This window comes from Oryzias melastigma, linkage group LG2, assembly GCF_002922805.2.
Source record: "Oryzias melastigma strain HK-1 linkage group LG2, ASM292280v2, whole genome shotgun sequence".
In the NCBI taxonomy this organism is placed as follows: Eukaryota; Metazoa; Chordata; class Actinopteri; order Beloniformes; family Adrianichthyidae; genus Oryzias; species Oryzias melastigma.
Genome location: NC_050513.1, coordinates 16,408,024 through 16,428,942, shown reverse-complemented (window position 1 = coordinate 16,428,942; position 20,919 = coordinate 16,408,024). Strand labels below are relative to the sequence as shown.

Below are 20,919 nucleotides of genomic sequence, written 5' to 3'. Positions count from 1 at the left end.
CACGCGAGTGTGCATGTGTCTGCGCCAAGACTGGCAGACCTCCAACCAGGTCAGCTCGGGTTTAAGTTTGTTTTTTTCGTTGAAAACCCGACGTTGATACACTGAACGGACGATTAAAAGCGTCACGGTTCCTGCAGGATCTCCTACTGATGAACCTGCAGCTCAACTGTCTGAAGCAAATTTATGGGGTCAATTTAGGATCAGTTTAAAGGGTAACCACTCAGGGAAGTTGGAGGCTGACTCCGCCCAAAGCCGAAATTTGAAACTCCAGTCAGAGGGGCGGAGCTTGAGGGCTGGACTGTTATCATTACTGGAGCTGCGGATCATGACATCAGACTTCTGAAACTTACATGGTTTGACCAATCACAAAATTCAACTGTAGTACCTCGATTCAACCTGTAGGGGGCAGCACACAGACGAGTTTTGACTATATTTTCAAGAGTTAAACAAGTTTATTTTAATTTTATTTTCTCAATTTCTAAAAAAATGTTGCTATGTCCAAGAGACAGCACTTTTAAAGCCCTATTTATAGAGGTCAACAACCAAAAAAAGTTGATTTTGGGTTTGGTTATCCTTTAAAGTGAATTTAAAAAAAGGTTGAAAAAAATGTACATTTGAAAAAATCTAAAATAGAAAGGAATATTCATATTAGAAAAAATAAAGTAATTAAGAAAATTAAGGGTTTCCACCTTTAATCTGTATTTCTTGGGTAGATTATCCCTTTTTTATTTATTTATGAGTTCACTTGCAGCCTTTTCTCCTTTTTTCCTCTTCTGACAGATGCCAACACCCCTAACTTTTCTCCTTTCCCTATTGACTCCGCCCACTTCGTCCAGAATTCCCAAACCCAACACACTTCTGAACACTATATTAACAAAAACCCTTTATATTGTGTTAGAGTAATATTTTTTAAACCAGACTGGACATTGTTCCTGTCAGTATTTTGTCATTTAAATTTGTTAAAGGAAGGGGCGGAGCCACAGGGGGCCAAGTGTCCCCATCAGAAAAAAAGTGTTGCCTCCAATTTTGAAGCTAGCTTTAGTATAATTTTTGACAAAAAAAAATAAAAAAAGAAATCGCCACTACAAGCACCTGAAAATAAGAAAAAGCAATATTCTTAATAATGTTAGATATTATTAATAAAACCATTTGAAACACGTATTCCTAATCTTTTAATTTTATTTCCACACTCATTTTTTATTCTTCTAAAGTTTTCTGCCCCTCCATATGAAACTCTCCCACTGGCTAAATGCTCCAAAACTTCCCTAAAACGGTTCGTCTTCAGAAAAAGACAATGAGTGGACGTGAGGAAGATATGAGCGCCTTTATTCATTCCCGTTAAAACACACATGTACAAACATAAACCTGTGAAAGTTCATGCTGTTGGAGGAAACCGCTCATCTTTATCATGTAAACAATGTCGGGAGAGAACCTCTGCGTTAGTGAAACCCAGCTTCAAGTTCAGGTTCAAACCAAACTAAAGATCTGTGAAAAGTTGTGAACATTGACATTTTCCATGATACACAAAGGTCCATCATGCAGAGAGGATAAAGGAGCAAGATTTTCGTTTAGGAACGCCACAAAAACACAAAATGAAGGACGGGGAGAAGAGAGGAAACGAGAGGTTTGAGGCACAAACACACATGAGGTCTTTTTAAGCACTTTGTGTTTTCATCAACAACTGATGGCACACAGGAAAGAGAAAAATCAACACGGACGATTTTTTCTTCAGAAACAAAATGAAAATATTGGCAGCTTTAACAACTAATATGATTAATTGATTTAAAGCAGAGAACACTTCATTTGATGAAACCAACATTTTTTTCGATAATATTTAAAAAACAAAGTTTTGTCCGTTTGAAACGGTTTTTGGACACAAATTGTTAACTTAGAGTTAAATAACTTAAAACACACACAATTAAAAATATTGCACATTTCCTCTTCAATCAAAAACATAAAAATGAGACATATGGATTATTATTATTGGATGGAGTCCTCCAGAACGCAGACTGGCTTGCGGGCAGGTGCAGCGGAGGGGCGGAGCCTCCTATAGCTTTCAAATGCAAGAACTGACAATCCAACATGCACTCAGATTTTTGTCATTCCTCTCCGTAATGATTTGGCAGAACATCAAACAGTGAACAACTACAGAAGTGGAAAACGGCCTGCCCGACTTTGTTTTATTTTTATTTTTTCAATTGTTTTATAAGGATAAAAAGATCATGAAGAAGACCCCCAATCTTCGTTTCCCACACTGAGACGCCAAAACTTTGCCTGTTTTGAGTCTTATCACGGGATATTGGATCTCGTTATCACAAGAAAATGGAATTTGTTTTATTGTGATAACGAGAGAATGGATCTCATTATTACAAAAAATTAAATTTGTTTTATCGTGATAATGAGAGAATGGATCTCATTATCACAAGAAAATGACATTTGTTTTATCGTGATAGCGAGAGAATGGATCTTATTATCATAACAAAATGGAATTTGTTTTATTGTGATAACGAGATAATGGATCTCATTATTACAAGAAAATTACATTTATTTTACCATGATAACAAGAGAATGGATCTCATTGTTAAAAAAAACGAAATTTGTTTTATCGTGATAACAAGATAATGGATTTCATTATCAAAAGAAAATTAGATTTTTTTATCGTGATAACGAGAGAATGGATCTCATTATCACAAGAAAATGAAATTTGTTTTATCGTGATAACGAGACAATAGATCTCATTATCACAAGACAATTAAATTTATTTCCTCATGACAACGGGACAATAGATCTCATTAACACAAGACAATTAAATTTATTTCCTCATGACAACGGGACAATAGATCTCATTAACACAAGAATATGAAATAAATTTTTATGTGATATGAGATAATTAATTTCGTTATCATGAAAAAATGAAATTTATGTTCTCCTGATAACCAGATTCATAATGTCGTTATGAGAAAACGCCAAATCGCCAAAATAAAAAAACCTGCAAGGCAGGCTGTTTCCGGCTTCCGTAAACAACAACAACAACAGTAGTTCAAAAATGTGTAAAACAGTGACTGGAGTTTAAACACTGAATCTGATGAGAGGAAGAGAAGAGCCGCAGGAGCTCGAAGACACTCAAACTTTCCCAACTTATTCAAAAAATATAAACAAATTATTATTATTTGTGAATACTTTTCCATTTCAATAAATATAAATACATTTGATGTTTTGAACAGTACATTTCAAAGACTAATTGGATTTTAACCTAAAATCTGTCCAAACTTCAAAAAACAATTAAAATATTTATTTTATTTAACACAATGCCTTCTTTTATTTTGAAAAGCTTTGGTTCAAAAGCTGTTTTATTTTGAAATTGAATTTATTAACATACTTTTGTCTGCTTCTCAATTTTAGTTTTAGCTTTTTACTTTCACCTTGAAATATTTTCGTCATCTTAAATAAAAAATACCTAATTATTAAAAATTGTAATCTTTTTAAATTAGTTCAAATTAAATGGGGTCTTTAATAACCTATTTGAAAATTCCAATAAAGCTTGTAAAATAGAGGACAAAAACGTTTAATACATTTTTTTTTAACCAAGATTTAAAAAAATAAATGCATAAAATTCAACACTTCTCTTTAGATTCTAAGCAGAAAATACTGACAAATGAAAGTTTTGTTTCTGAGTGCGCCCGGGAGCCCTGCAGCTCTCTTCTCCGTGTGTTTCTTCAGTGAGGAGTCGTTCTGGCGTTTTTTCCTGCAGTCGTTGGTCGTGAGTTTTCAGCCCGCAGTGATGCGTTGGTTTCATTTAATGTTCTTCAGCAGTGAGGTACGGGCGTTCACCACCGCCTTGAAAGCGTCCTCGCTGCCGGGCGCCACGCATTTGTCCGGGTGAAGCAGGACGGCCAGCTTCCTGTAGGCCTTGTTCACCTCCTCCCTGGAAACACAGGGGCAGCGGGATGCCGCCAACAAGTTCAGGAAGCGGCGCCTCGTCTGTCAGCTCAGGTTTAAACTCAACAGGAAGTGGGTGCGTTTTAACGAAGCGACAGCAGGTGAGCGTCACCATGACAACGGTTTAAACTGTCCACCGGCTAGAGTTAGTAGAAGGTTCTTGCAGGACACAAAAAGACTCCTGAGGACAGCAAAGGCCTGAGTCTACTGGAATGTTTACTCCAGTGCAGACAACAAGTAAACATAGAAGGCTGGAACACGTATCCAAATACTCTTATGTCCACAATATTTCCAGAAAAATTTAACTAATTTGCTGTCTTGATAAATATAGTCAAGGAAATACAGCTGTAACCAGAATCTGAATACTTGGATATCCACAATGCGCTCCATAAAAATTAAGTATTAATATTTGAGACATAAAGATCACTGATTCGCTATCTTTAAAAATAAACTAAAGTGAAATGGACTGTAAAGAAAATCAAAATATTCAGATATTCGCAATCTGTTCCTAAAAAAGTACAAATGTTTGTGACGTCTGAGATTGCTGACTTCCTATCTTTATAAATATATGAAACCACAGCCATTTTTATATTTAAAAACTTAGATATCTGCGTAAAAAAACGAATAAAAAATATATGCGACTTCCAAGATACCTGATTCGCGATCTTTATAAATATAGTACAAAAAGGAACCAAAAGTATCAAAATATTCAGATATCTGCATGTTCCAGGAAATCAAGTACAAATATTTGTGACATCCAAGATTGACGTTTTACGATCTTTATAAATATAATTGAATGTAGTGAATAAGGCTATAACAAGTATCCAAAGCTCAGATTTCCATGATCTGTTCTGAAAATAAAATGAGTACAAATATGTGTAACATCCAAGATCACTAATCTTTATAAATCTAGTACTATACAGTAAAAAGGGCTGTAAAGAGAATCAAAATATTCAGAGATCCACAATCCAGTCTGGAAAAAGACAAGTACAAATATTTGTGACATCCAAGATTACTGACTTGTGATCTCTATAAATATATCACAGTACAATAAATTGGGTTAGTATTTGAGTACTTGGATATTCGCGATCTGTTTTGAAAAAAACGAGTACAAATATTTCTGACATCCAAGCTCAGTAAGTCTGGATATTTATATTAAAATACGTGGATATCCGCGATACGTTCAGTAAAAAAAATTAGTACAAGTATGTGTGACTTCCAAGATCGCTAATCTTTATAAATATAGTACCATATAGTAAAAATGTCTGTTAAAAGTATCAAAATATTCAGATATCTGCAACCTGGTCAAATCAACTGTAATCAACTTCCACAGATTAAACCAGATCATGATGACGACCTCTTTACTGACTCACCGTGTGGCACCAGGTTTCACACCAAGCATATCCCATGAGTCCTTGCTGTTGCGGATGCGCCTGATGGTGTCGGCCTGCTCTTTGGTGAAGCCCACGCTGACCTCGGACACCGGCCGCTTCCCGCCGTTCTCGCACATGTCGGTGATGGAGGAGAAGAAGGCCTGCAGAGAGGACGAAGCTGAAGCTCCCGTTCTGTCACTGGGAACGGCTCCAAAGTGCAAAGAGTACCTGGAACATCTCGTTGATGCCCTCGCCGCTCTGAGCCGACGTCTCGAAGTAGTGAAACCCTCTAGACTCCGCCCACAAACGGCCCTCGCCCTCGTCCACCACCCTTCTCTTTGTTAAGTCCACCTGTAGAGACAAGATCTTCCTCAGCTTTTGTTTTAATGTAACGTTTGCACCTTCTATGGGTCCATGGCTACATGACCCGTAAGCATTACTAGCTACGGTTGGGCACATACGAGTCCCGCTGTTTTTTTCCGTTTTACTGATCTGAACTATGACTCTAAACCCGTGACTCCATCTGAACTGTGAATCTAAAACCGCAACACCATCCGAACCCTGACTCGAAAACCATGACATGATAAAAACCGTGACTCCAACATCTTGACACGATCTGAACCGTGACTCTAAAACCATGACATGATCTGAACCGTGACTCGAAAACCTTGACACGATCCAAACTGTGACATGATCCGAACCGTGACTCGAAAACAGTGACATGATCTGAACCGTGACTCGAAAACCGTGACACGATCCGAACCGTGACTCTAAAACCATGACACAATCCGAACCATGACTCTAAAACCGTGACATGATCTGAACCGTGACTCGAAAACAGTGACATGATCTGAACCGTGACCTGAAAACCATGACATGATCTGAACCGTGACTCGAAAACCGTGACACGATCCAAACTGTGACACGATCCGAACCGTGACTCGAAAACTGACACGATCTTAACGGTGACTCTAAAATCGTGACACGATCCGAACCGTGACTCGAAAACAGTGACATGATCTGAACCGTGACTCGAAAACCGTGACATGATTTGAAACGTGACTCGAAAACCGTGACAACTTATAAACCGTGACACGATCTGAACCGTGACTCTAAAACCATGACATGGCCCAAACCGTGACTTGAAAACCATGACATGATCCAAACTGTGACTTTAAAACTGTGGCACGATCTGAACCTTGACTCTAAAATCGTGACACAATCCAAACCATGACTCTGAAACCATGACAAGATGAGAACCATGTCTCAAAAAATTGTGACATTTTCCAAACCATCATTTAAAAACCATGACACGATTCGAACTGTGACACGGTCCAAACCGTGACACAATTTGAATCGTGACTCGGTAACTGTGACACAAATCTAATTGTGACTCTTAGACTGTGACACGATCCGAACCTTGAGTTTTGTGATCTGTTACACCCCTACCACCCTCACTATCTGACATTCTCATGTGATCTTATCTTTTAACTGGAGTACTTCTGTTTTTTTCAATCCAGAAATAGTCAGAAAAGAGTAAGGTGGGTGGACAGACTATTTTTTAGGACGATATGACATGTCGATGACCTTGTTAGCACAGACGATGAACACGATGCTGTCCATGTTGGCCTGCGAGCCCATCTCCTGCTTCATCTCTCCCAGCCAGCTGTCCAGAGCCTCGAAGCTCTCGCGCACCCCCACGTCGTACACCAGCAGCACGCCCTGGCTGTCCTTATAGAACTCGTTCCGCACCTGAAAGACAGAGCAGGTCACATGGTGGACAGAAAGGTTGGCGCCGCAGCTTCGAGACGTCGCGTCCCACCTCGTAGAAGAAGGGATGACCCGCCATGTCGAAGATGTTCACCTTGATCTCTCGGTCTCGGACCTGCACCCTGACACACAGCACACGTGACCATTGACACAACAAACGCACATGAGGCGGCGAGCGAACGCAGACTCACTTGGTGACGCCGTAGTCGATCCCGATGGTGGCCAGATACTTGGGAACGAACCTCTTCTCGCAGTAACGTTTGATAATGCAGCTCTGCAGAACAAACAGTCAGGTGGAGGAGAACTTCAACGACCAATCAGATTGCAGGAAAGAAGAAGTGATGTGTAGCTGCATCAGGATGGAGCTCAACATGTTTCTTCACATTAATCTGCTGCTTTAATGTAGATATTTTACCAAAAAAAACGGCTATTTGTCAGTATAAGATTTAAAAAAGCGTTTTTGGCCTTTACTATGAAGGATAAAGTTCATCTTTATCTCAATAATTATGTAATATAGCTGAAGTTTCCATTCAAATTAAATGTTTATGAAAGCTATTCTTCTATATTAGAGTTGGGATAAATAATGTGCGATATTCCTGTTAGAAATTCGTGTTTCTTTGCGTAATTTAATGAACAGTCTCTGTTATGATCACTGTAAACACTGATGTTTTGATCCTGAATGCAGCTTAAAGTTTACCTGCACCAGCGTTTCTTTACCTTTCCCACCTCTGCGTTCCCCAGGCTGATCACCTTCACCCGCAGAGACTTTTTGTCTCGTCTTTTAGGGGCAGTTGTTTCCATCTGCACTCGGCTAGCAGGCGCGTTTGTGCGCGCGCGGCGGCAGCAGCTGCAGCTAGCTAGAAGCTATTCGCACGAGCGAGCCGTTCAGCGGGCGGCTTGAAAACGAACCCCGCGACAGGTTTATTTAATCACGCCGGGTAGTTCCATTGTGAATTATAACGTCTTTAGGACGATGTCACAGCCCGCTAACCCCATAGCTCACATCCTAAACACTTCTTCATGATGACGGTGACAGCAGAGTGGGGCGACACTGCATCCTGCTGGAGCGGAGGTGATATTACAACCTAATTTATTAATATACTGTATATATATATATAGATTGAAATCTCTTGGATTTTTTTATTTTTGGCTGGCACTAATAGGAGTTTTTTTTTTAATTCAAGATGGCGGCCTCTTCCCAATATCAAAGGCCAACAGAACTTCAAAGCAAAGCTTTTTCCTCCATATTATGTGAAAAGGGGAAAAATCGCCAAAATTGTTTGTAGAGGCAGGTTGATTTTAACTTTTATCTGGTCTAACATGTTAACATCAAAATCATGAACTCGCTTTGACAAACATGACTTTATTGATAAAGCAGAAAGTACATCCAACAATGTTACAAAAATCATCAAAATTAAAGCTCAAACTTGCTGAAATATTCTCAGGATGAAACAAACAAACAAAAAAAAAATATGTCAAGTCCAAAAATAATAAAAGAAAAAGACTTTTCTCATGTTAAAACAAACAACATTGATGCAAAAGAAGAAATGACAGAAGGAAATGTATCATAACACGTTGCAACATAAAATAAAAAACTGTAAAAAAAATGTACAAGACAATATGAAATTAGATACAAAAATCCTTAAAAAGTTGAGAAGTACAATTTTTCTCAGTTATTTTATGTGCTGAAAATTAATTTGTATGTCGCTAAACTTAAAAATGGTGCAATACTGTTTAAAAAATGATAAGGAAAAAAACTTTAATTGGTATTTTTAACATTTTAAAGGATGTTTTGGAACCGAATAAAAGTTTTGTTGATTATACTTTTTTTCCGTATTTATAAATTATGTATACTATTGATGTCTTTGGCTCTATTATCTTGCTTGACTTAATTTAAACACACCTTTTTTTATAAGAGGAAATGTCTCTTTTGCAAGAAAAAAAAAATAAAAAATTGTGTTAAATAAAAAAAAATTACATAATTTATTCAAATAAGTTACTTTTTTAAATCATATGAGTACAAATTAACTTTGTTAATTAAGGTAAATGATTCTGATGTGGGGGTGTTTTGTTTGGAAGGTCACAAAAACCATGAAATAATTTAAAATTTGTTTTTTACAGATCCAAAAGCACATTTTATGTTTTCTTTTAGGCACCGTCGGCATGTCAGAATTATCAACAGGACTTTAGGCTCCGCCTTCAACGCCAGAACACCGCTCTAGCTCCGTTAGCGGGCAGCAAGCGGCTGCATGTGCAGAGCGTCATAGGTGTCTCTGCTGGCTGCGCTCAGGTCCTGGTAGACCTGGTCATTTTTTCTCGGGCGCTGCAGAACACAACACTTCGTCAGCATGTTTAAAAAAAATAACACAAATGTTTCACAAGCTTCAGCGAAACATACATCCTTCTTACGAATCTCCTTGTACTCTCCTTGGTCTTGTTCCCTCAGAGGCTAAACAGGACAAACGCACATCAGACCACATCACACAGAATCGCCTTTTTGAATCAAAGAGAAGAGTTCCTCACCGTGTAAATGTCCTCTGTCTTCCGTCTCTGCTGAAAAATATCAGACTTAAGTTATTTCCAGTTATATTTCTCTAGTGAGTTCACAAAGTTAGTCAGATTTTAGTGTTAATTTATTTTTAAATTATAGAATGCTTCTTTTTATTAACTTCAGAAAATAGTTGTTTATTTCAGATTGTTCCTCAAGTGTTTGGATTTAATGTTCAACGATCAATGTTCATCAACGCTCTCTAAATTAGTGGTTATAGACCACAATGCATTGCGCTTCAACAGTTAATTTCATAAATACTCTTCGTAAAATATTCCTATTTATCAAGTTTTACATCAGGAAATTGTTACATCACATCTGCTGTTTAAAAATAAAGTAGTGAGCATGTGTTCAAGTTTTTAAAATCCAAGGTACTGGATAGTTCTGCACTATATAGGTTTTTAGCTGTTAGGGGGTAGTACACGTGTGTGTACATGTTTCAGGTTTTATAAGCATTTGCGTCATATTTGATTTGCGTATTTTTGAGACCCCTATTTCATTATCACAATCCAAAGTTTCCTTAAAAACCCAATGTATACAACTTGGTCCATGTTTTCTGCCTTGTAGTTCATCACCACTCCACTAGGAGCAGTAGACGTTTTTTTCCTCCTCATTTCAAAATGACTACTTCATTGAAATCTAAAAAAAATTGTTGCCGGGTAAAAAGTTTAGGTCATTTTCAAAACTTTTATGGTCAGAATATCATTTATGTACATGACTAATTGCTTTATAAAAAAATGTTGATAATGAATTCTTTATAGTAAACTGTTTTAAATGTGTGGATCAAATTTGAGACAGTGAGTAAATGAGATGGTTTTTCCCCCCCTGCACATTCATGTGAATATTCTCTCAACATTTATTCAAAAACTGGGAGTGGTGCTGAGGGGAACTCACTCTTCCTTGCTCGGGGTCTCTATGAGTAGTTGTAACCCTGGGGTCCTGGAAACAAAAGAACCATATGAGCATCCTCAACATCATCATCATCCTAAAACCCAAAAAAGTGGAAAGGGACTCACGTTATAGATGTTTTCATCGGACTTCACCTTTGGTCTAAAGAACTGCAGAAACAAGGGTTTAGAAAGGATATAAATACATACTACCAAGAAACATACAGATCATAGTAGGAGAAAACTATTTGAGAGGAACAGCATAATTTAAATTACCAAGCGCAAGAACAAACCGTGTAGGATTGTGTGTGTCTGTGTGCGAAACAAACGTTTGGAATAGTGTAGTGCTTAAACAAAAACATCAAAAAATGTCTAAAGTTAAAAAAAGCACCTAAAAACAGATGGCATAGGAAAAATACAAGAATATATGTATAAAGGATACACAGAAAAAAGTAGTTAGTAAAAATAAAAATATTTATATTGATAGTTATATGGGAAAAAAAGGTTTTAATTGTAAACGGGGCAATCATATATTATATATAATACTTATATTTGTATATTTTACATTTATATGTATAGATATTACATATATATATATATTACATATACATATATGCGATATATATATTACATATACATATATATGTAAAGATATTACATATATATATATATATCATATATACATGTATATATAATATATATACATAATGTATTTTCATACATTATATATGTATAAACTAATTTATAAATGATGAAGATTATTGCTAATTATACCAGTAATTATATATTATCTTCATAGTAAATTGTAGTTTCTAAAGAGACTGGCTTTCACAAGTAAAGTTTCCGCCTGCTCCTTTTCAAACATTTTTTTGCATTGTTATAGTTTTTTTCTATTGTTGTTGTTTTTTTAATATTATTACCTACAGGATTTTATCATAAAGATTGCATTTTAAATATTTACATGTTTGATACAAATTTAATTTAAAAACAGCACCACAGCTTGCCAAAAATTTAGTAGAATGATAAGCAAAAGCTGGAGTACATCTTGTACTTTTGTATCTGTATATATTTTCATTTTTCTTGATTTTTTTTATATATTTTTTTCTCGTGTGGAAATGATAAGAGTGTTTTTAAAGGACCTTTTTTTGACATATTGATTAATTATCAAAGTTTGGTGTTCATGGCTGGTCATCCTGGAGGGACTCTGATCTTCAATGTGGACAAAAAGTTCGAAAATGACTTTCATGAAGAGGAACAGTTTGAAGCTCATAGTCAGAATGAAGGTTCTGTTTAACCTCAGTCTTTAAAGTTTTAGTTTGCTCCATAAAAGTTAACCGACCTTCTCCTTGATGAACATGCCGGTGATGATGAGGCCGTACAGGCCGAGGAACCCGTCCAAGATGTAGCAGAGGCGGGGGTCAGTCAGCATTGTGGCCTCTGGGAGAAGGCAGAAAGAAGAGACCGAAGATGAAGATGAGGAGGAGGAGGATCTTCATCAGTTCTCAAACGCTTCGAGAGAGCGAGAGAGGAAGCCCGGCGGTTTCCTCAGAGATCAGATGGTGGCTCTTCATCTCACAGGTGTGCATCACAGAGTGTGTGTGCGGTTCAGTGAGTGTTCAAAGTGTGTGTGAGTCAAACTGTAAACTGCAGCCACGTCGATTCTCACATTCTGTTAAAACCTCAAACCATCAAACCATCTGCCAGACGGGGGCGCTCTCAGCGACTTAAACAGGCCAGTCTGGTGAAGGCGTAAACAGTCTGAAACTCAACCCCAAAATAAAAACCAGCAAGAAGTGATGATCACAATGTTCCCCCTGAGACCTTGAAGGACGAAAAAAGTTCTGATGCCAGAGAGAAGCAACTTCAAACATTCAACTGTCAGTCAGCGTGGACACTATGAGGCCAAAAATATCCAGATTTAAAGAGTCATGATTCTAACAATAAGAGCTTAAGGAGTCAAAGACAAAGGATTCATTGATTAAAAAAAGTCTAGTCTGGATTTACTCTAAGAAAAAGTTGTGAGGTCAAGAATACTTCTTGACTGAGAGTACTTAGTCTATGCTTAAAGTGAGGCAGGGTCCACTCTGATCATCTTTTGATCTATTGCAAAAGCAGCGGCCTTTTATTTATAATAATGCATGTTTTTTTCAGTTTGTTTTTTGCCAAAGTCATAAAAGGGGTTGTTTTCTTGGACATAGTCTCTGCAAATCGTCAGTAGTTCATCAGAAATCACCTCCGAGTCGAGGTGAGAACGTGGTTCTCATTGCTGACATCGCTCTGTTTAGCGCTCCCTTACACATGGAGAGAAAATAGACTCACCCCGATTTGTGTATGTGTGTGTGTGTGTGTGTGTATATGTGTGTATATATATATATATCCTCTATCATCAGAAAAATGCCACAAGAACATGTCAAAAACACCAAAAACTCAGTTTTCATCAGAGTGGATCTGTAAAATGTCCCACTTTAGTCTGGAGAAGTATTTAGCTAGTATACTTCCTACCCCACTTGTATATGGTATATATTAAATATACTTCCTATACTTATACTGGAGCATTCTTAAAGAATAAACCTCAAATGTACTACTTTTTTGCTAATGACTATTAAAACAGAACCATCAGTTTGGGCTCAAACATTTGCATCTGATTGGCGCAAACTCAGAATTCTAATGTTTGCAATAGGTAAAATAGAATAAATAAAATAAATAGTAAACTAAAACTGATGCTTTATTTTTTATAGTATCCTCAGCAGGAAGCTAAAATGTACTCCAAAACGGCCTGTCTCACAACAAAAACACAAACCTTAACCTACAAACACAACAGAACTAGGACAAACTCCATGTACGTACCAGTACCACCATCATGGATTTAATCGAACTTTCATTTTATGTTTTAGCGGAAAACAGACACACTGGATAAGACAGTCAAAATTCAAAAACAAATCTAATATATTTTTTGCTTTATGTATACATTTACACATGAAGAAGAAAAATACTGGAGTAAACAGAGCGCCTAGCATTTGTTTCTGAATCAAAACATTTTTATCACCAGTGTTCCCTTTAACAAATGTGTGTTTTGTGCTGTGACTGGTGCACACATTAAATACAAAGAAAATAAACCAAAGCACAAATTGCAGAAAACATAACAGAAATCTAACGAAAAGGGGCTTAGAGCCTTTTCCATATAGTTGAGAAACAGTCATGTGTGTCACTAACAGTATAGTTTAAATTTGGAAATATAGAATGGAATCACAAACAATCCTAATCTGTTTAAAGCAGAGTTGATGCAAATCTGTGAGGAGCTTTTATCTATTTCTGTCAGTGCTGTATGTTTTTTATTTTTTCATAAACCGTTGCCTTCGTTTTTTTCTTCTATTTGAAATCAAGATGGCGAAAACTCAACGCAGTGATGATGCAGACAGCGCACATCACAGAAACACCTTGCGCCTTCACAGGAAGTGTGACTATAGCATCAACCCTCAGTCTGAGGCAGTTCAGGCTCAAATATCGTATGGTAACCAGTGTGCAAAATATAGGCTGTGCACTTAAGAAGAAAAAAAAAGAACAAAAGAGATCATCTGAGACCTTTATGTGTGCTTCAAAATGTATAGAGCAACAAAACAATGAAGCTATTTAAAGTCCTCCACTTAGCATATGACTAATATACAGTCAGGGTTTCTTAAAAAACAAGTTGTAAAACTGAATCCAAAACAAGAGAATAGAAGAAAAAAAAATCATAAAAAATAAAGAATACTTTGTGACAAACTACAAGCAGGAATTAAATACTGTTTGCATCATCCTTGGCCTCTCTGTTTGCACAACCACCTCTTGGGTTGTAAATCTTTTGATAAATAGATGTTTTTGTGAGGGATGATACAGTTAGAGCTGCCAGGGGTTACGGTAACATTTGGATGGTGTTTTCTGTTGCTATTTTTTAAAATTATTTTTTATCAGAGTGGGAGGTTTTCTATCTTTTCTCTTTTGCGATCTTTGCAGAATTTCAGCATCTTCTTTTGGAAGGATTGACTGTATATGAGAACTGGACTGAGTGACTCCTCCCAAACGGAAGTACCCTGGCTCCAAGAAGTCAAAATCCCATAGACTTCCATGAAGACATGAACAGGTATTACTTAGTCATTGTATTTGTCAGAATAACAATTATTGCTCTTCTGCTTTTTTTAACATGTACTTATTTTACTTTTATTTTTCCTTCATATTTCTTCTTTATTTAAAGACATTCAAGTTAGGAACTGACCAATCAGAGGTCTCAACAAAAGTCTTACATCGAGGGATTAAAGTGTTTGACAAGTGTTAGGGGTGTGGACCTCTAATTAACTTACTCCTCGATTGTAAGAGTGGTTGTCATAGAAACATTGACTAAGACCGATTGACCAATCACTGCCCACGGACAATTTCTGGTTCCAATCATTGACATGAATAGAGATGGACAGAACAAGGCTGTTACCTCGGGTTCCAACCAAATTAAATAAATTCTGTTGCCATTTTTCTGAGGTTGGGATATCGCCAGATTTCGCCATTTTTTTGGGACCAGGCGGCGTTAACAAGCAGTGATTGGTCCAAGAATATGTCAATCAAACCTTTCAAACATTTGAGGTGGGGCCAGCGGGCACTACACGTTCTTATTGAGGCATCTGGTTGGCTAGTTTATAACTTGACTAATTTCCAATAAAGAAAATATGTAATGGGAAAAAAATACATTTAGCAAGAACATGTTAAAAAAAAAGTATCAGAGCAAAAATGCTTATTCTGATAGAGAATGACTGAGTAACAGCTGTTTATTTCATAATGGAAGTCTTTGGGATCTGGGCTTTCTGGGACCAGCGGGTACTTCCTATATGGAACACGAGGAGGGTCCAGTTCTCACTATATACTGTCAATGCTTTCAACATCCGTATTGTGAAAAAATGGTGACTGAATTCACTTTTTATTTTTTGTTGTAACTCGAAGTTAGTCATTTTCTGTGAGTGATGTCACACTCACTCGGTCCAGATCTCTTATACAGTCAAAGCTTAACCCCTCCAGCTGTCAGCAAAAGTCAGTCGAGTTCTCATAAACAGTCAATAGTTTTCTCATACAAAATACTTTTTAGAGAAGGGAATATTCCTGCACTGTTTACAACATATTTTCCAACCAATTCACAGCTATATTTTGACTCAACTCACAATTCATCAGAATTTCATCTTCCAACATTTCTGAAGCTGCCTTCACACAGCCTTCTGTAACGCAGTTCAAGCGGCCACGGGCGTAAATGTGCATTTCAGGCTTCAGCGTTCAAAACTCTCGCGTTAAAGCATAGCTATGCAAGTTTTTGCTACAATTTCAGGTTCAACAAACAAAACCATGGTCATTGAATGCATGAAAGTTAAACCTAGGTTGAATTTTTACCAACCATTGACTCAGATTTGGTATTGACGTAATTGCAGTTTGTGCTCAGTCAAACTTATACAAGACAAAATCATCCATTTATTGGAATAGAGCTGTGAAAGAAGAAGATTGTAATGAGATTTGCAACACTTTGACATTTTGTACCAAGGGTTTCGCAACTGCCGGTGGCGGACATGCTTTAATAAACGATAGGAAGAGAGAAGCCCCTCCCTGCTTGTACAGTGTGAACACCATGGGCTAAAAGCACATTCAAGAATCCACATTCAGTGTGTTCTTGAACACACGTCACATGCCTAGTGTGTCCGTATAGGGTCACTGAAGGTTTTGTTGGTGCAAAACTGTGTAGAGTGTGTGTGAATTTTGCAATTTTGTAGAGTGTAATTTTCTTTTCTCAAATTTTTTCTTTTATTTTTCCAAAATAATACAATTTATAAAATCTAATCAAAATGACAAGAGGATTGAGGGATGGATCGTTTTGTGTTGTACTTTTTAAAGGGAGCTGTAAAAAACCCAAAGAAGAAGTCTGTTGCAATACAAGAATTACCGAAACTGTACCACCCAAGTACCAATAGTACAAAAAACAATGATTCGTAATGCCTTGCACTAGTTTGTTTCAACAAAAAGGAGTATGTAACGCAACTCTCCCCAACAAAAAAAAAAGTATACCGGTATATGATTCCTCCGGTTTTGGTTTCATCTTTCTTTCCATGATTCATCTTTAATAACGTCAATAATACGCAGCAGAAAGGAAAAATTCAATGATGACTGCAGTTAATAAGCACAGTAATCACCTCAGTCGTTTTCCACTTCTGTAAGACTCAAGCTGCATGTAAACAGTGAGTGGAAACAACCTCCACAGCAGAGATCCTCCTGAGTCATCTGTGGTGAAGACTGGGCATTTCCCGGCAAAAGATCTGGCTCAGCAAAAAAAGTTTTCCATCATAACAGGCTCCCCGAGTGCGGAGGAATCCTCAAAAACATCAAAGGGAACAGACCAGGAAGTAGATTGATCCGCTGGGGTCAGAAGGAAGCTGAGGGTTTGAGAAGTGGGTTGTAGTAGCGCCGCACACACTGTATGATGATGATGTTGCTCAATATTTGACGCTTTAGTTAAATGTCAATTCGTCATCTTTAGTTTCACCGCACCAAAAGAAACAACAACACAAAAAATAAACATGGCCTCCGTCTAAACTTTGAATTTTGTTGTTGTGCAAAATTTAGCTAAGAAAGGGTTTGCTTTTTTTTCCTAAAAACATGAGACTTGATGCTAGTTGTTTGAAACTATAATTGATTAGATTTACAGCATTGCCTGCAATAATGCTAGTGTGAATGCTGTAAGCTGAATTTGGCCACTGAAGATGCTTGTACTGATAGCTGAAGAAGCGGAAATTTATGGCTAAAAATGCTGAAGCTGAAAATGCTGAAATTGATAGCTGAAATCGCTGAAGCTGATAGCAAGCTAAAATATTAGCTAAATACTAAATGACTGACAAAATGTCTAATTTAGCCAAAACAACTAGCATAAAGCTAAAATTTTAGCTAAATTGCCTAAATTAGCTAAAACAGCTAGCATGTAGCTAGCTGAATAAGAAGTTTTAGTTAAACACTTCTTGAGATTTCTTTAAAACTGCTATCTGGTTGCGGTTAGAACTGACCACAGATCTTCCTGCTTTGTGCTCACAGATGACGGTCTGAGTCCTAAGTGACATGTATGGGCTCCGTCAAACTCATAGAGATGCTCTTGATTTGCAGTTTTTCATGAACTACTAACACTAACAAAACTACAAAAGCAGAGAACCACAAACAGACGGGGCACTACCCTCATTTGCTCATGAAACAGATGAGCTGCAGTTAAAAGTTGAAAGACCACAATGTGTCCGTGTCACAGAAATGTCCGTTTTGCTTTTGTGCTCATTGCGATGTCGCCACTATCTGTTCTGTTCTTCCTACTTATCTTAACGACAAACAGTAAAGAGCAAAATGTCAAGGAAATATTAACTGTTGACCAATATGAACTCCTTAGTTTTGTTTGTGAGTCAATCCCGTCGACAACCGGCAAAGTTCATAGGTGACCAGAACCCTACGTTGTGTGTATAGTCAACTTTGTAGATTGGAGTCTGCTTTTCAAAGTATTATTTTTAAGGATTTTTAATACAATTTGTCTTTAGAGATTTTTTTTTATAACTTTTGGGTATACTTTGTTTCTTTTATTGAGATCTTTTTTTTTGCTTGTTTTTTTTTCTTTGTATTTTTCAAAATCTCGAAAAAAGAAAAAACCCCATATATATTTATATTGAAACGTTTATCTATATATATAAATAAATGTTTTATTTATATAAAGGCATGTTACATATATATATATATATATATATATATATATATATATATATATATGTAGACATGTTTTATTTGCATGTCGACATCTTTTGTATATATAAATATAGACAAGCTTATTTACACATATATATATATAGTTATATAAATAAAACATATACATATTATGGTCATATATATGTAACATACCGTTATATAAATAAAACATAAATATAAAACATATATATATATATATATATATATATATATATATATATATATATGTAGACATGTTTTATTTGCATGTCGACATCTTTTGTATATATAAATATAGACAAGCTTATTTACACATATATATATATAGTTATATAAATAAAACATATACATATTATGGTCATATATATGTAACATACCGTTATATAAATAAAACATAAATATAAAACATATATATATATATATATACACACACACGTTTCATTTATATAACGGCATGTTACATATTTATGACCAAATATGACCATAATATATATATATGTTTTATTTATATAACCACATATTATATATATAAAACATTTAGATTTATATATATAGATATATGTGTTATTTATATAACGGCATGTTACATATATATATAGACATGTTTTATTTGCATGTCGACATCTTTTATATATATAAATATAGACATGCTTATTTACACATCGACATGTTTAAATATATATTTATATATTATTTAGGAATCTACACGTTTTATATATATATATATATATATATATATATATATATATATATATGTATATATATATTGTTATATAAATAAAACATATACATATTATGGTCATATATATGTAACATACCGTTATATAAATGAAACATAAATATAAAACATATATATATGTTTCATTTTTATAATGGCATGTTATATATATATATATATATATATATATGTTTTATTTGCATGTGAACATGTTATATACATCTATAGACACTCACACACACTTTTTTTTTGAGTGCTTGTAATGATTTGTGATCATTAGTCGTGAGTTACTGAAAAATAATTGTTTGGGGCGTTTAAGTGTACCTTTTTTGACAATCTCCGCCATTGTCTGCAGCTTCACAGCATCAACATCAAGGCGAAGCTCAATGCTCAGAACAAGTAGATTATATTTATCAGAAAACTTTGGCTGTAACTTATTTTCTGCATCACCGCAAACACAAAAAAAATAAACAATTCATATTGGTCAATATTTAATATGTCCCCATCGTTTTGTTCCAACGTTTGTGGGTAAAGTAGGAAGAATAAAACAGACAGGTGATATAGTGACGGACACATACACGAAACAGACGCGGATCACGTCTGACACGGACACATTGCGGCTTGTAACTTTTAACTTATATCCTATAGTTTAAAGAACAGATGAGGTTAGTCTGTAAGCCTGTTTGTAGTTCTCAGCTTTTGAAGTTCTATTAAAAGTTAAAATGAAAATACTTTTTTTTTTTAAACATGAAAAGAATTATAATAAATTAGTCTAAAGTCCTCTTAGTCGTTACACATGTATGTCAAATTGGAAGCTATAAGATTATTATGTCACTTGCTATTTTCTTTTATATTTTGTACTTTTCTCCCTTATTTTGATTGCAAAATAAATGGTGATTTTATTATTTTTTTCAAATAAATTAATGTTTAATTAATTCAACTTTTTTTTCGTTTTTTTTATTTTTCTTGGAGTTACTACGTATTTTATCTATCTCAGTGAATTTGCTTCATTTTGGTCAAATTCTGTTGTTTTTAACATGTTCTATAAATTAAATGACTCATTAAAAAAAACAGATTGAAAAAATGTTTCAATTGTTTGAACTTTGTAGTTAAAATGATCCAATTTCACCTCTTACAAACATTTTTTTAAAGAAAGTTGAAGTAACTGATTGTTTTTGCTTTGTTTTTTTTAAAACAAAGCATGTTCTGTTTGACCATTCAAAGTAGGTTTTTTTATTATTAGATTCAAAGCGGCGTCCAGCAGGAATGCGCCATGGGCCCCATTTAGTTGTATGTGAGCTTAGAGTGAAACCATCAGTTACAGATCCTTTCGGAGCTGAACTTTTAGGTTTTTTTTTTTGTTTGTTTTTTTGGGTGGGGGGGTCGGGGGTCTGAATTAGTCTCTTAGTCTCATCGAGGCTGATGGAAAATTAGCACCCCTGCCTCTCGATGTGTTTCTGCGAATATTTTAAAGACAGGAAGCAGGTCTTTATTTTGCGGCGAGCAGCTATCAGCCCCTCTATCAGCACATGCACACACACATAAGATTAAATGACCTGACTCACATGTGCACTAATACACAGTGATAACATCTTTTAAATCTGACATATGCAGCTGCTTCTCATTTTTGAACTTCTTGAATTAAACTACTGGTTTTGAAAGAATAAAAGAACATTTTTGTTTTCATAAGAGGCATGTAATAATCTGTGAGTTGGAAGTTATCTCTTGAGAACGGGTTCAAATCTCTAGAGGTAAAAGTTCATGCTATGTGTTTATATATATATATATATATATATATACACATATATTTATATATGTATCAGAGTCAAATGCGAAATTGAAATACAAACTTACAAACTGAAAAATATATACTTGATAAGGTAAATCCCTTGAGCAATGAGCGAAAATCTAGAAAAATCTTTGATATCACCA

At 35.7% G+C, this 20,919-nt stretch overlaps 2 protein-coding genes and 2 long non-coding RNA genes across 5 annotated transcripts in view; 2 read left to right on the top strand and 2 right to left on the bottom strand.

The window, feature by feature from the left end:
* Window positions 1–1,309: 1,309 nt before the first annotated feature.
* Window positions 1,310–8,117, bottom strand: dnajc27 (DnaJ (Hsp40) homolog, subfamily C, member 27). The gene is made up of 7 exons (XM_024289205.2): window positions 7,800–8,117; window positions 7,274–7,356; window positions 7,135–7,204; window positions 6,900–7,064; window positions 5,541–5,663; window positions 5,313–5,473; window positions 1,310–3,925 (listed from the first exon to the last, which is right to left on the bottom strand). The coding sequence occupies exons 1-7, from the start codon at window positions 7,881–7,883 to the stop codon at window positions 3,793–3,795; spliced, it is 819 nt and encodes a 272-aa protein (XP_024144973.1). The 5' UTR covers window positions 7,884–8,117; the 3' UTR covers window positions 1,310–3,792.
* LOC118599595 lies at window positions 8,027–8,553 on the top strand. Its single transcript, XR_004949007.1, has 2 exons — window positions 8,027–8,154; window positions 8,267–8,553. It is a non-coding gene; the product is annotated as an uncharacterized LOC118599595 (long non-coding RNA).
* The window catches only part of LOC112156837 (T-cell surface glycoprotein CD3 zeta chain), an 18,675-nt gene continuing 6,181 nt past the window's right edge, over window positions 8,426–20,919 (bottom strand). The window contains exons 2-7 of one of the 2 annotated variants that reach the window (XM_024289225.2): window positions 11,857–11,954; window positions 10,647–10,688; window positions 10,525–10,569; window positions 9,606–9,635; window positions 9,481–9,531; window positions 8,426–9,405 (exon numbers count right to left, since the gene is read on the bottom strand). In XM_024289225.2, the coding sequence (XP_024144993.1) occupies window positions 9,310–9,405; window positions 9,481–9,531; window positions 9,606–9,635; window positions 10,525–10,569; window positions 10,647–10,688; window positions 11,857–11,954 (362 nt within the window). In that variant the 3' untranslated portion in view covers window positions 8,426–9,309. The remainder of the gene's footprint in view (window positions 9,406–9,480; window positions 9,532–9,605; window positions 9,636–10,524; window positions 10,570–10,646; window positions 10,689–11,856; window positions 11,955–20,919) is intronic. The other variant, XM_024289226.2, reaches the window with a different exon arrangement.
* LOC118599596 overlaps window positions 11,951–20,919 on the top strand; it is a 14,998-nt gene continuing 6,029 nt past the window's right edge. The window contains exon 1 of the long non-coding RNA XR_004949008.1: window positions 11,951–12,095. This is a non-coding gene — a long non-coding RNA (uncharacterized LOC118599596). The remainder of the gene's footprint in view (window positions 12,096–20,919) is intronic.